This window comes from Manacus candei, unplaced genomic scaffold, assembly GCF_025592945.1.
Source record: "Manacus candei isolate 608988 ecotype Guabito, Panama unplaced genomic scaffold, ASM2559294v1 h1tg000042l, whole genome shotgun sequence".
Lineage (NCBI taxonomy): Eukaryota > Metazoa > Chordata > Aves > Passeriformes > Pipridae > Manacus > Manacus candei.
In genome coordinates, this window is record NW_026138090.1 from 6,424,206 (window position 1) to 6,440,319 (window position 16,114).

The 16,114-nt window shown below is 36.5% G+C and overlaps 1 protein-coding gene across 1 annotated transcript in view; it reads left to right on the plus strand.

Annotated features, from left to right (window-relative positions):
• SEMA3E (semaphorin 3E) overlaps positions 1–16,114 on the plus strand; it is a 132,600-nt gene that overhangs the window by 60,111 nt on the left and 56,375 nt on the right. The window contains exons 2-3 of the mRNA XM_051795285.1: positions 6,722–6,882; positions 14,195–14,254. Of these exons, the coding sequence (XP_051651245.1) occupies positions 6,722–6,882; positions 14,195–14,254 (221 nt within the window). The remainder of the gene's footprint in view (positions 1–6,721; positions 6,883–14,194; positions 14,255–16,114) is intronic.

Genomic DNA, 16,114 nt, shown 5'->3' on the forward strand with positions numbered 1-16,114 from the left:
ATAATTTAAACTTCATCACTAGATCCACACATTTAGAGGAAGAGAACCAAATAAACAAAATTATTCATGGGCTTTGCTGCACCAGCTCCCTTCATGAAGCCAATTACATTTCTCCAAATAAAGCTAGGCAGCCAAACTCACCTGCTGTTAAGAGCAGAGGTTGAATCATGTGAGAGTTGTTATGGACTAATGAGTTTTTTCTTGTCTTTGCTAGACCTTGCTTTCTGTTTCCTGCCCTACCAAGTTTCTGAGGCATCTGCCTGGCAGCCACACAGATAAAACCTCAAGCAGTGAAAGTTCATACTTCAGTCACCCTCACAGCCTTTTAAGTTTATCTCCTACTGCTTCATGTTCCCCCAATAAAACACTAGAGAATCTTAAGAACTGTGTTTTAAAATTATGGTGGTATCTTCCAGCATCCGAACTACCAAAATTTTTTAGTTAGTTTATTATTTACAATTGACTCTGCTTTTAAAGTTCTTGCCTCTGATTTTGCTAGGAAATTTCATGCAACAGGATTTATTTCAGCCACCTCTGGCCAGTTTACACTGTCTCCTTTTCTAATGGTCAACCAGTTCAGTTCCTCACTGTTTCACCTGACTTAATGTATCTTTCCATTACCTGACAATACTATCATGACTCTATAATTATTTTTACAGCAATATAGTTGACAGAGGACTGTGAACACAGGAAAGTAAAAGTTGCTAATCTCATATTCATCAACGTAGCTTTTTTTGAGTGAGTTTTAGTCTCTAATATTTTTTTCCCAGGGAAGAAATCTTCTGCCTCCTATTACTAATTTTATACAGAATACTGCCAGTTAGAGGTCTTAACCTTGTCAGAAAGATTCAACCACTTGTAAGTTTATATATTTGTCCTTGTGATGGATGACTCTTTAGAGTACCCTTGAATAGATATTTGCCTTAAAGTACTGGTGGTTTAAAACTGAAGGATGCTTAATATTGCCTGATCTTATGATTAACCTCTAGTTCATAAACTGTGTTGCTGATATTTCAGGCTCTTCCCTATGTCTCTTTTTGGTTTTTCTTCCTTTTTATTTCTGTCTCTTTTTTGTCACATGTAAGCAGATTTTGTTATCACTTGTCAGCAATATAGCAAAAAGCTAAATTAATTAAAATTACGTAAGGTTTATAGAATTCTTGTAAAACTTGTTCCACTGTAGAATCTATATTCCAGGACTTGGTATATAATTTGAAGCATAAGACATCATTCATTACCTAAATTTTACATTATTGATGGGGACAGAAGGCAACCCCAGTCGTTAACTCTTCCTGTAAAGCAGCACTGAGACGTCCACCTTATGTGGACTCATTTGTCAGTGTCCTGCATCTGGAAAACATCTTTGTTGGAAGAATGATCTGCAACATGAAGTAGTGTGGGAGGTGAGACTATATTTCTGAAGAATTTAAAAGGGGAACCAAAGATTTTTATGAGGGCAAAAAAGGGCAAGAGTAATAGACTTGTGCAGTTGTGATGTTGTAATGCTATGAAAAACAGAGCAGAGCAACAGCACTTTTGTCACTCCCTGAGAAAAAAAAGATTAAAAAAATTTACAGTGATATTTGTCTATATTCAATGTCCAAAGTTATATCTTACTACAAGCTTGAATTCTGAGAACCTGTTATAAATGAAATGTCACTATACTCTGGTTGCTGTGGAGCAGCAGGAAGGTTTAGGCATTTAATGTTCTAAGTATATTTAAGTTATCAGTCATTTATATTTAAAAAATATTGAAATAACATAACAAAAGGGTGACTTCATTATTTTTCCTAACAGAAGAAATGGCTGTTATAAAATAATCTTAGAAGTTAGAATTACATATTGACCATTAAAACATTCAAGAAATCAGCTTTTATGAATGTAATTAACATTGTTAGGCAAATGTATAATGGAATCCATCTTGTCAGAGAGGATACAGTATGAATATGTTCACCAAAGTAGATGTGCTGCAAGAGAAAGTGTGGTAAGCAAAATCAGTCTGAATATTTGCCAGAAAGCTCTGGCAGACAGATAGCAAACCTGAGGGTTTGTTCTCAACATTTAAAAGAGTAAGTGAGATTTTTTCTCTTATGAAATGTAATTTAGCAGCCCAGACTTGCTTTAAGGCTTTCACAGGTAAGTGAAGTGCCATATAGGAGTATGTAAATATTGAAGCAGTCTTTCTTTTGTTGAGTAAAATACTTTGTAGTTTGTGCTGTAATGGTGTGGATTTAGTTATGGTCTTGAGTCTTTAGATTAAAATGGCAAAACACTGCAGTAAGAAAGATAACATTTTGTGAATTTATGGATCAGTACTCCAGAAGATTTGTTTTTACTAAGAAAAGGTCTTTTTTTGTCCTGTGTGTTGAGCAATAACAATATGTTTCCCCTGAATAATTCAGCTTCTTTTTCTCTGGCTTTTTATTTCTTTACACAAGATCTTTATAGAAAAAAAGACTTTTTTTTTTTTTTTTTTGGTCACAGAAATCTATAGAAACTCAGTAAAAGAAAGGGTTCTACTCAGCTGAAATCCTTAGTCACTCCCATGTGAGGGAGAAGCTGAGGATTTGTAGTCCGTGTGCTGGAACAATTTATGTAGTTTATTCACTAACTGTTTAATATAAAATGTGTAGACTATCTTGAGCAGCAGGGCCAGAACTTCTTTCCCAGAAAAGCAATTTAACTACTAAATTAGAGTGTTACTTCTTGTTCACTCTTTCTGAAGTTTGAGTCTTTTGTTGCACAGCTTCAACAGGAAATGGAGAAAGCATCCATCCTTCCCCACCAATCTAGTAGCTAATACCTTGTGATTAGGGTTCTTTATGGAAGGAGAAAGATCTGAGTTTCAATCCATTTAGAAAAGGAAATTGAACTCATGTCTGCTATTTCTCAGGTGACCGATTTAGCCACTAGAATATTTTTAAAATGTTAGGCAGCACTGTTTTTTCTCTGGCCAGATTCTCTAAGAAAATTGGAGTTGCACCTGACCTTGTAACAGTGCTAGATGTGCCCAGCATAAATATAGCTATTAAATCCTAGTGTTTGGTAGAGGAACAACTTCTTTTTGGGTTATACTCAAGTCTAGACATGAGCTAGATGTGGATTTTTTTTTTTTTAAATTAAGGGTGTAAACAAGGCTAGGAGAATAACTCTTGACATCTCAAGGAATCTATATTTACAAGGTAACCCTTGTGAACATAAAGTAACTAAAGGTAGATTTTGGAGACAGTTGCTTTAAGCTTTGATTTCAAGTGCCTCACTCCCAGTTGTGGTGTGATTTCAATGACCAAGGACAACTCAACACTGCAAAGTGCAGTGATCCATGTGTCCAACTCTGGAGTCCCCCACATAAGAAGGATGTGGACCTGTTGGAGCAAGTCCGGAGGAGGCAACAAAGAGGACTGGAGCACCACTCCTATGAAGACAGGCTGAGAGAGCTGGAGTTGTCCAGCCTGAGAAGTAAAGGCTTTGGGAGAACTTGTAAGACCTTTCAGTATCTATAGGGACTACAGGAGAGCTGGAGAGGAACTTTTAAAAAGGGTATGGAGCGATAGAATAAGGGGTAATGGTTCTAAACTAAGAGAGAGTAGGTTTAGATTAGATGTTAGAAAGAAATTCTTTACTGTGAGGGTTGTGAGACACTGGTACATGTTTCCCAGATAAGCTGTGGGTGCTGATCTCTGGAAGGCCAGGTTAGATGGGGCTTTGATCCAAAGCTGGTCGAGTGGAATGTGTCTCAGCCCATACCAAGGGGTTTGGAACCAGGTGATCTTTAATGTCCCTTCCAACCCAAACCATTCTGTGATTCTATGAACTAACAATTCACTGCATGAGCATGAAGGCTGTGCACATGTGTGGCTGCAGCAGCTCAAGTCTGGAAGCAGTACAGCTGCATTTCTGCAGTGCTACGTGGAAGCCCATCATCTTTGCTGATTGGTCACAGCACTACGTGAATGATATTCTACTGCCTCAAAACCTGCATCATTTCCATCCAGTCATCATGGTGAGATTCACTTGCCTAGAAATGACAGGCTTCTAGTACTTTTAGACTCTCAGATATCCCACCCATTCTCAAGCTACTCAGGAAGTGCTGCATTCTATTTGCCTGCTTTATCCAATATCTCAGATATCCTACAATGTATGGCAATTCTACTACCTTTCAAAGGTAGTAGTTACAGAATATTGCTACATTTGAGTTTCAGTACAAAATCACCCTACAGGTCCCACTGCTTGTTGTTTTCCAGCACTTCCAGATGTCAGGTTCACTTCTGTTCTTGTCTCTACCCCCACGGCAAAACCATGTCTGTATAGTTTGCTGGAGGTGGTTCTAGAAATATCTCTTTTTACAAGTTTGATCTTGAAAGGTGTTTAATATTCTCAACTTTCATTTAAGACAATAAGATTTGCAGGTGTGCTTTGCAGGACTGAGTCTTATATGAGTAGTTACCAATTTATGTGATTGAGTAGAGGACTGTTCATTGTTCCTTGTGCAATCATGGAGAACACGTGAGTCATATCTCTGATCTATGTAAAGAAATACTGTCTCATTTACAAACAATTTGCCTTCGGGGCAACATGGAAATAAATCAGGGGAAACTACCACAGTATCCTTTTGTGGCTTGTATATAACTAGAATTTAAAATGCAATTCTTTTCACTGCAAGACTGACTTGAAAATTAAATATATTGAATGTTTCATATTCTTTCAAATAAAAAGTGGCTTTATTTAGGACCAAAAGAGTATTTCTAGCTCTGCTTTCATTCCATTTCTAATCTGTTCAGAAACAAGCAATGTTCTTCCAGAACAGCAATCTGCTCATTTGCTTGGCGAGAGCAAGCTTTGAAAGTTCCATTTCCACATTGCTGTGCAGCTGTGTGCTGAGTGTATCACTGTCAAAAAATGTGTGTCTATCCACTGGTCGGTATGCAACGCTTAGACAAAAAAGTCTCTTGTTCTGCTCATCATGATGTTCCTCTCTGTAACTCGGTTTTTCCACTTGTTAAATGAGGCCGATCACACACAGGTACAACTATTCAATAGATTCTGTTTGAAGATCACTCGGAAAAGACATCAGTTGTGAGGCTGAATTTTCAGTTTGACTCCTTTGATGTAAATTTTATCCTCTAGGGAAATAGGTTTCAGAAAGTAGTTACTTTTAGCCTCTGTTGACCTGAAATAAACTTACTGAATAAATGGAGGTATAAAACATAAATTATTTAGTAATTTATCCAATTATTAAATTCACTTATCATCACACACATAATATACTTAATAATTTATAATGAAAAGAAATTGTGTCAATCTGTTGGATTAAATTAATATCCTTATTGAATGTTACATTTCTTTTCCATAGTTTTGGATGCAAGTAAGGTATATCATGAGGCATATTGATCAAGCTAATCTTTTTGTGGGCAAGGCAAATTCAAATTCAAATATAAAATTCAAATCACACTGGTGTGAAACATCTTTTTCTGGGGGAACATAAAAAAATTTCTTAATCATGATTATGAATTTTGGTGGTTTAATGCTTGGCTACCTTATGAAGCTGAATTCTCAGGTTAAATATGCCCATCAGTTTCTGAAAATCACAGCATATATGGATGGCATACGTCATCCCAAGTGGATGTCATAGTGGTAGATTTGTGGGGGGAATTTCTCTCACATGTTGGACCAGTCCTCCTGCAGAACATCAGCTGTGGTCTCGAAACAAATCCAAACAATTGAAAAAGTTAGGTTTATGGATAGCTGTGAGGATAAGCATATTTAATTTTTTTTTTATCAAGGTTGATTTCTTCAAAATAAAACAGATTGCCACAGTACAGAATTAAGAACATAGTTCCTTTCCCTCAGTCCCTCAGCCAAACAACTCTGCTGTTTTGGAGGCAGACCTAGGGCACTCTCTGTCCTGACTCCTTTTGAGGCTTTCAAACAGCAAAATGTTTTTCAGTATCTCTGACCTGCTGTAAGCCAGGCTGTGCTCTGCACCACAGAGTGCAGAAAGATCCCCGTGCTTGCCTCTTTCTTTCTTTCCTGAGGCCTGATTACAAGTTTCTGCAACATTACCCAGGATGAATTTCCTTTTCTCTGTGGAACTGACTTTAGCCTGGATCGTGTACAGCTAAGCTCCAGCTTCCCATATCAGGTCAGCACATTTCTTGACAAAATCAGTATTGGAAAATTATTAATTTGCATTTCACAGATTTCATACTGTTCTCACTGAATTTAGAGGCAATATTTTAAGTGATCTGAGTGAAGATAGTGCTGGACTTAAAATAAGCAACATCATCCTTCCCAAAAAACAAATCCAAGAAAAAAATGTGCATACAGTGAAAATCAGTACTTTGCCTGAGAGAAAGACAAGGAGATATTTTCCAGTAATTTGCTTTTAATTCCTGTCAATTCATTCTTTTTTTCCCCATTTGCAGTACTTTTTCCTTTTCAGGAAATGTCTAGGATAAAACCGATTTTTATCCCTCCCTATCTCATGATATTATAAGCATAAAGATTATGATGCAAAGACTCATACACAAACCTCCTGGAGAACTGGCTCATTTTGAAAATTGTTCCCAGGTGTCTTGTGTCTCTTTCTTGCTCAAAGATTATGCGATTAGCATTTTAATGTCCCACAACTTCTTGTCCAGTTCCCTAGGAGGATATGAGAATGAAGCCATGCAAGCTAAGCTGTTTGGTATTTATCACGCACACTCTGATTGTATTGCAGAGCTCTGGGATTTAAACAGGACGTCAGTCTTTCGTAGCCCGTTTGGATATCTTGGCCTTCATGTAATGCTGCTGGATGAGTATCAAGAGAGACTGTTCGTGGGAGGAAGAGACCTCTTGTATTCCCTCAGTTTGGATCGAATCAGCGACAACTACAGAGAGGTGGAGTAAAAAGCTATGTATTTCAGTCACTTCATGTCATAATGTGTAGCACAGAACATCAGAGTTTGCATGACTGGAAATGAGGTAATGGAGTTTTTGTAGATGTTTTGTGCACGAGCTTTAAGGTCATGTTGTATTTAAGAAATATTTTTTCCACAATAATAACCCATAAGGCTCATTCTAGGTGAAGAGACTTGGGGGTCACATAGCTGTTTCTCACTGAATTTCAGCATGATTATGGATGTTTAGAGCGTCTCACATTTATAGGCACCTGATTTCTGTACCTCTGCTATATTATCAAGGAATAAAATCTCCCTGGTATTTTTTAGGAAGTTATCACAAAAGAAGAGAAAATGTTCAGGAAAAAAATTAGCATGCAAACTATAAGAAGTTTTCAACAGCAGTATAAACTATGTAGCTATTTTTTAGTCTTTAGAAACTGGATTTTGCATTGGTTTGAGCCAGAAGTGCTATTAAGTAGTGAGTGAAAGTGGCATTTGAAGCCAACTCAGTGGTCTGTGGGAGAAAGGTGGTTTAAGTCATAATCCTACCAGAGAGCTCAGTACATCGTAGAAACCACAACTGACTGGCAAACTGACAACTGAAGTGGGGAGGCTGGAGTCTGAGCTGATGTGAGCCTTGGCTTCCTTACTTCTGCCCTCGGAAGCTAGGATTGGAAACATACAGTAGCAGAGGAAGCTGGCAGGAGCATTGTTCCTGCCTCAACCATCTTGACTGTGAATAAAGGATCTCTTGAAATATTTCAGTGTTTTCCTCATCTACTCATTTAAATTTTCCCAATGTGTTTTGATACATTTTCATTTATTTTCAAATTAACAAAAGCACAAAAAAGTGATTAAAATAAAGCTCCTCTGGAGAAATATTTTTCTTGATGTTTATGCTGCACTGATATCTGATGATTCTTTTCTTTCTGCCCCCTTGTTTCAACTGAACATCATTATCTCATGCCAACACTCTGGCCAACTCTACCACAAGCAACCTTGCTTATCTCCAAGCATAACTAGCATGTTCCACTATTGTGAATTGATATAATATGCTTTACTCTTGTATAAACATTTGAGAATATTAGTCTTAGATATGAGGATATCAAGGTATTCAGGGAGGCCATTTGAGAATTTATCTACATTTAAAGAAAAATGGTAATTTAACTCCTCAGAGAGCAGTGTTACATACTGAGCTTTGTTCCTCGACAATGAGATATGAGTTAACTCCTTTTCCATTTGATACAAATTATTAATGTTCTGTGACAAGATATTAGAGCTCAGGGATATGAAAACCTTTAGAAAGTAGTTGTTTTTATAAAATAAGGGGGTTTTCCCCCCTCTCTTCTTCCCCATTTGGTAGTAAATCTGTGAGGAAAGATGACAGGATAGAGCATCTCACACTTCTGTCCAACCAATATTGTCGCATCTGGACACACTTGAAGTTCATTGCTCTCCTTCTTCTTGTTTTGCGGTGAAATATCAACTATTTACTCTGAAACCATATTCTCTGTCTGGAGACCTGTATAGACAGTATGACAAATTGATGAAAGCTCTTCTTGCCTGATTTTATAAAGTGCAAAAGATGAGAAACCGGAATAAATGAAGCTTGGCCTGGTATGTTTGGAAACATGACCTCACTGGGACCTAGCTCCCTTGGATACAAATGTCATGGTCTTTTTCTCTTTTCCCAATGTTCCCTGAGTGCAGATCTCATTCAAGGATAGCTAGGGAAAACGTGATTTTCCTACAGCACTATCAGCAGAAGCGTGGAATGAGGCATTTCTGTTATAGGAAAACTTAATTACTGAGGTATGTTGGGGAAAGCTCCTGGAATTGAGAGGAATTATTACCAAAGTTTTTAATTAATCTATTTTTAACTGTGTGTTGGTTAGTCTTTGACCTTTCCTTTCAGACTGAAGACTTTAGTTTAATTAATCTAAAACAGCAGTTATAATCCAGTGAAAGTATATGAGTGAAGGCAAGTTCCTGTGTTTTATTCTCTCTGGTAGCCAGGATGAGTCACTAGCTGCAAAAGAGATGTTTCATAAAGTTGGCAGTTTTTGGACAGATTCATATATATCTTCACCTTCTGTGTTCTAGAAAACAATTAATGTCTTTTAATTCATTGACCATCTCTTTCTCCACAACTTGGAATATGAGTATACTTTCTAAAAACCAAAATGAAATCCATTCCCAATTAGAGATTTATGCCTTCTGCTATAAAACAACCAAATAATTCAATTCTAACCAGCATAGTAGAAGTTATACCAAAGAAAAACAACAAAATGCTGAATGGACATAAAATGCTTTTGCAATGAGACCTGTTGACTGCCAAAGTAATCCAACAATTCCAAAAAAACTTGTGATGCATATGAGGTATGCATCCTATAAATCTGCATTTAATAGGTTACATGTTTTTTTAAGGTTCAATTCTCCTTAGGTTTCCAATACAAGGCAGCACTCTGAAGCATAGGTTATAGCTTTTTCATGTAAGCTGTTACTGTAACTGTTTACATATATACCTACCAAATTATTTTAGGCATATTTTATCCTGACCACTTTTCATATTCACTAAAGAAAAGATACCTAAAAAACAGAAAAAAACTTTCAAGGAAGAATACTACCACTGTTATTCTTGCACTGGTGGGGAAATCCAGACATTCAGGTTGAGCTCTCAACTGTGGCACAGACCTTCCATGTCATCTTGGACAAGGGCAGGCTCTCACTTCTCTAATTGTCAAATTATGTTTCTTTTGACTACTTGCTTTTTGTTTACTCTTTGTATCTCTCCTTTAATTTAATAGATGAAGGATGTATAATTTTCTTAATTAGAGTATTTAACACATATTACTATAAGTTTTTGAAACAGTTACATAGACATCCTGATTTCTATATGAAGAGTGCCCTAACACTAACAGTAGCAAGAATGAAGGAGAATATGAAATGTGAATATCAGTGTTTACAGAGAATTAGAGCCATATAAGCACTTGAAACCTTGTGTAAAGCCAAAGCTTTGTAGGCACACTCCATGTAACCTTTGCTTTCCCTAAGAGCTCATTCTCTTTGACACCACCTTTGGAATCAACTCTTACACATATTTGGGATTTGATCCAAAGCTTGTAGTGATCTAACAGACTGATAGAGAACTTTCTCTGGTGCCAAATTTGTTTTTAAAAGCATTTCAATCCATTGTAATCGGTGCCAGAGAGGATCTTTGTTGAACAGCAAAATTGAACGAGTGCCAGCGGCTCATCACCACTGGTCTAACAGCTCATAGAGAAGGGGGACCTTTGTTCCTACTTTTCGTCACTTGGAATGAAAATAAACTGCTCTTCCTATTTGCCTAAAAATTCCTTACATATAGTCTTTCTTTCTAGCTTCTGCTTCAAGGGCCTTATGAAGATTTCGCTCTGGAAAGAAACCTTCTTACTTTTGTAAATGGGCTTGTGTAGGCAGATTTCAATGTGCTGTTTTCATCTACTATGAGAGAGCTCCAGATCAGGACTTACGTCTCTGCTGTAATAAACTATAGAGCCCTCATCACAGATCCTGCCTATAGTGAATATCTACTTCCACTCCAGAGCTGGCTGAACACAGAACACAGAACAAGTCTGCAAGAGGAGGAGTTGCTGATACCTTCTTTAAATACTGTGTAGGAATGTGCATAAACTCAAACTGAAATAAGAAGCTCAAAATTTAGTGGTAAATTTGAATATCCCTTGGAATTATCTCCCAAGAGAGAAGGTGTCTGTGTATTTGTTGATAAACCCAGTCATCACCAGGTATTTTTACAGAATTTGTGCTTTAGCAAAACACAAGTTATCTGTTAATTAAACACTATTTATTGACTTAAATCAGAGACAGGATGGTTGAATTGCTTAATTGTTCTGTCACATACTAGAGTTCAGAGCAGATCACACAGTAGTCTATTTTGGCCTGAAGTGCTATAAAGCTCACATATTTCTCTAAATTAGTTTTCATTGGAGATGCCATCCTGCTTTTTAAGGCTAATGTCTGAATAGAGAAGCTGTTTGGAGATGCTAATTAACATTCCAGCTCCAATTAAAGTTTTCCCCATAGCTATACTAACATATAATTCCATTTTTTTTCTCATGAGGAATATATTTAAAAGTACCTTTTTCCTGTCTTTTAAATACAGTGTTAAAATTATATCATCCAGGTCTCAAGGATGATAATACTATGGTGCAAGATGAGAAAACATCACTAAACAAGCAGTTTAAAAATTTAATTCACCTGAAGGGGTGAAAAATTTTGGAAAATTATGTCCAATAGTTATGTGAAGCTTGCAGTGAAATGTATGGTAGCATGGTGCTATTCCAGTCTATATACCCAAGGAGATTTCCCAGAAATAGTTATTGACAGCTTGCCAAAAATTGTAATCCTGGCACAGAATTAATTCAAAATTAAATCTGGTAGTTGTCATAACTCTAAAACATAAATATCAGGCAAAGTAATGCAGAGCAGGTTAAGGCTACAGTTGCAGCTGATTAATATCTGAATTTTCATGCAGTGCAAACACATCCTATGTTATGCCAATTTGAAAATTGATAGGATAGCAAAACCTGACATGCAGACATTTTTTTAGTCTCAATTCTAAAATACTCTGGAAGAGATTAAAATCTTAATGTTTATTTATGTTAAGACTCATAAGAGTTATGAGTCTTAAAAAATAATTTCTGGATAGAAAAGCTTCTTCAGGAGACTCATTAAAGTCATAATTAAGACCCATGTACTGCAGGCAACTAACATGGAGTTCCTTTAGAAGTAGATAACTTTATATGAACATCTAAGACAAATTCCTACACTGCTGCATTACCTCTGATTCTGCCCCTCTACTCCTCTTTCTGAGACCCCACCTGGAGTAGAGTGTCCAGCTCTGAGTTTCCCAGTGCAAGAAAGGTGTGAATCTACTAGAGCAGGTCCAGAGGAGGGCCACAAAAAGTCAGAGGGCTGGAACATCTCTCTGAAAGAATAGAGGTTTTTAAACCTGAAGAAGAGAAAGCTCTAGGAAGAGCTTATGCTGTCCTTTCAATTTGTAAAGGGAGCTTAATGAGGGCCTGTAGTGACAGGACAAGAGACAAATGTTTTAAACTGAGTGTAGATTTAGATTCTGTATAAGGAAGGAATTCTTAACCATGAGAGTGGTGAGACACTGAACAGGTTGCTCATAGAGGTTGTGAATGCCCCATCCCTGGAATTGTTCAAGGTCAGGTTGGATGGGGCTTTGAGTAACCATCTAGTGGAAGATGTCCCTGGCTGTAGCAGGTGGTTACACTAGTTGGTCTTTAAGGTTCCCTTCCACCTCAAACCATTCTACAATTATGATTTATTCTATTACTCTGTGCCAAGGACCCAATTCACGTTGTTTGCACTGCAGCTGCTTTTCAATATTCCAGACAAATCAAGAGCGCTGGGCTACTTCTTTGGCTTTTTTATCTTAATTCTGTGTATGCATTTAATTCAGTATGTCTTAAGTGGAAAATGTGCATACAAAGTATTTTCAATAGCACTGGGATTCAGTCTCCAAATACAAAAATAATCACCTATACACAGTGTATTTAATATCAGGTTACAGAGTCAAGTGTTTTATTCCCTCTGTGGTTTCTCTGTTCCCAGTTGCCACACCTGGGCAAAAGCCCCCATTTTAGCTTGCTGGTTAGAACATGTTTTTGTGAAGTGAAAGCTGTGACTTCACACTTTTAGGCTTGGGACATCCTCGAGATCTCCTAACTTCTAGGTTTTTGGGTTAAGGACAAGCTGTTGTGTATTCAGTTCCTGACCAGTGAGTAAAGTAAATGACTGTGGACTCAGTTTTGCACTGAATGGACCAGAAATCACCTGGCCAGGGTGATTGGATGAGGGTCCTCATGGAAGTTCAGCAGAGTTCAGGTACCTCCCCAGACTACAGAGCAACAATGCAGAGACTAGATGAGAGTTATTTCTGATCATAAAATATGATTTTAAGACCATCTGACTGAAAACAAGTATTCTGATTAACTTTAGATTCCTTGCAGGATTTAGGTGATGTGAGACCTAAACACTGACAGGTTGTTGAAACTGGCAAGAATAACATATAGCTGACCTTCTATTTTCAAGCCCTAGGCATCTAGGATTCATAATTTATCCCCACTTGTCTTGCAATTTACTTTTCTTATAATTTATCCCCAGATTTTCTCAGATTAAATTATTTCAAAACCCCAATTCAATTATAAAAAAAAAAAAGGAAGAAAAAAAGTCCAGCAGAATAACTTAATTTTAAAATGTGTTCCATACAGAAAAATATTTTTGGATTATTGACAAAAATGTCTCAATGATGACATCAATTTTTTAATATTTACTTGGTTTCAGCCAAGTCTGATATCATTGATGGGCACATGTTTTTGTTTTCACTTTTTAATGTTCTAAGAAATTAAGTAACCATTCCAGTCTGCTCAGTCATTGTTTAATATTGTTTTCAACCAAACAAATCATGCATCTGGAATGAAACATAAATGTTATATAGTAGGTAGCTGAAGAAAATCTCACTTGTGTAATTTGGTGTCACTTCTAGTGACTGCGACTGTGAAGAGTTGATGCTACTCCCAATGGGGTTAATTGCTGACCCTCATTAACTTCACTTTAAACCTTTTCTTTCCTAAGTGTCACTTAAAGCAGGAAATCAGTAGTTCAAAATTAATATTCTATGTTGAAAATCACTGACAGTTAAGCTGAATTTATATTAAAAGTTCCATACATTAACTTCCTTTAAATTCTGTTGACTGGTATTAAGTTTCCTGAGCCATCCTAATCAAAACAGTTATGTTTCAACAAAGGAAAGACTGAAGGTCTTTTCTCTGTGGGGAAGTCGAGGTTGAGGGGGAACTCCTCAGAGTATTCTAGTACTTAAGTATTTAAACAACATCTCAGAGAGGACAGAGGCTCTCCTTTCAAAAGGATCCTCATGGAGAAGACAACGGGCAATGGATACAAGGTACACCGACAGATAATAAAGAAACTTTTTATTGTGAGAACATTCAATCACTGAAACAAAGCACCCCAGGGACATGGTGGAGTTTCTGTTACTGGAGGGTTAAAAGATGTGTAAAACAGAGTGCTAGAGAATCTCATTTAGGCTCCCTTTCCCACAAGAGGCTGGACCAGATGATCTTTTGAGGTCCCTTCCAACTGGGGTTGTTCTATGATTTTATACTTCTGTTCTGCAAATCTTTCACATGTAGAATAGTGGAAGAGCTGGATTGACATGATCAGACTGCCAATTGAATTATTTTCTTTTTTTTTCCTCTCAGATCCATTGGCCTAGTACACCTCAGCAGGCAGAAGAATGCATAATTAAAGGAAGAGATGCTGTAAGTATCATTAATTACAAATAAAATATACTTTAATTATACCAGTAGCTAGTCCAAAACAGGGATTCAGGCATCCCTAACTTCAGAGAGATTAAAGCATAGATATAATTCTAAGTGTAGTAGGTTAAAAACATCTAACTACTCTTAACACACTAAATTTATTAGTTTAATTGCTCTTCAAACCAGCTCATAAACACACAATGAACACTTTTGATCGTCTGAACTTTCTTCTAATTCTTTTTCTTGAGCTCTCAAAGAAGGTACCTTAATAATTCTCCTTTTCCATTTCTATTTCCTTTTTTTTTCATACACGTAGGATACCTTCTCCATTTTCACATTCCAGTTTATGCTTAAAGTTCGTATGCTCTAGAATGCTTTCAGAAAAGCAGTTAAATTATTAGTAATTACAGAATGTACTCTAATTTATTTTGCCTTATAAGTTTCATGGCATATTAATAAAAATATTCTGTTTTAATGAGCCTCAGAACTGTTCTATTCTTGTGATTCGGTGCCTTGACTGTAATGAGTTCGTGGGAAAAGACCTGAAAGCTCATTGACATATAGCAGCTGATATCATTGGCAGCACAGGATGAAAGTTCTTCTGGATGGGAGCTCTCTTTAATTTTACAGTGCACCAAGTTCATTATCTGCACCTCATAAACACACCACAAGTACAACACCTAATAAATCCCACAGCTGAGAGAGCTCACACTGTACCAGAGGATTTGAAAATGATGATAGTTTTACAGCAACAGCGACAGGAATGTAGGACATGGAAGGGCACATACAAGCTTTTCCCACAAACACAACAAACAGCAGCCCTGGTGATAACCACAGTATATTCCCAGTAAGATTGGGAAGCTTTAAAGAATTCTGCTACAATACAAGCATGAGAACTTTCCATATTAAGGAAATTAGTGGACAAGATTGGAAAGTAATAATAATAATAATAATAATAATAATAATAATAATAATAATAATAATAAAATCCCAAGTCCTTATACTCACTTGGCTTAGAACTGATATTTTTTGAAGATTCTTAAAAGTTCATTGCATTTTTTATTGGATACTTTTGTACCCTTGACAATTTTAGGTGATTTTGATTGAAAAGAGTGGTTTTCTACATTACCCAAACCTTATGGTCATATTAAATGAATCTGAAACCCTGATCATTTCAGTTTTATTTAATACCACCTCTCAGCATAAGTTGTAATTAGTTAGAACTCTGTCATCTTTCTTTCACCCCTACATGACGGGATATATTTTCTGATACTTTGACAGTATTCTTTTGGTTAAATTAATGCAGAAATAGGTACTGTTGTTTCAATGCAAAGCTATCCTCCTCAGAGTCATGAGTTTCTCTAAAACTCCAAAGTTTTGTAATTCAGTTTGTTACTATAAGTCTTCAAATTTGCACTGCAGTGAAAGTGGTCATTTAAAGAACTTCTTATATTTCCCACATCTCTCTGCACTGTGAAAGTTTGGTATAACTATTACTTTTATAGAAAACCCAGATCTTTAGAAGAATTAAAAGATTCCAGAAGTGGAATTGTTAAGAAAAATATGTTAAAATTTTAAAAGCTGGAAATGTTGTAATTCCAAACGATATTCTAATCCTCCCATAAGACCTAATTCTGTATGAACTATATGAATGAGTAAGGCTAATTAATATCAGGGAAACCTTGGTAATTTTCCATCAGCCTGCTCAGTATTCAGTAAGATAGATTGCTCAGCCTGAAAGGAATCTAAATTTGAATCAAAAACTTTCCTACTCATTTTCTTCTCACCTTCATTTTGTTGTAACCATAAACCAATATTGACTTAATAGCATAATATCTTTACATCAACTCTTTGCCAGTT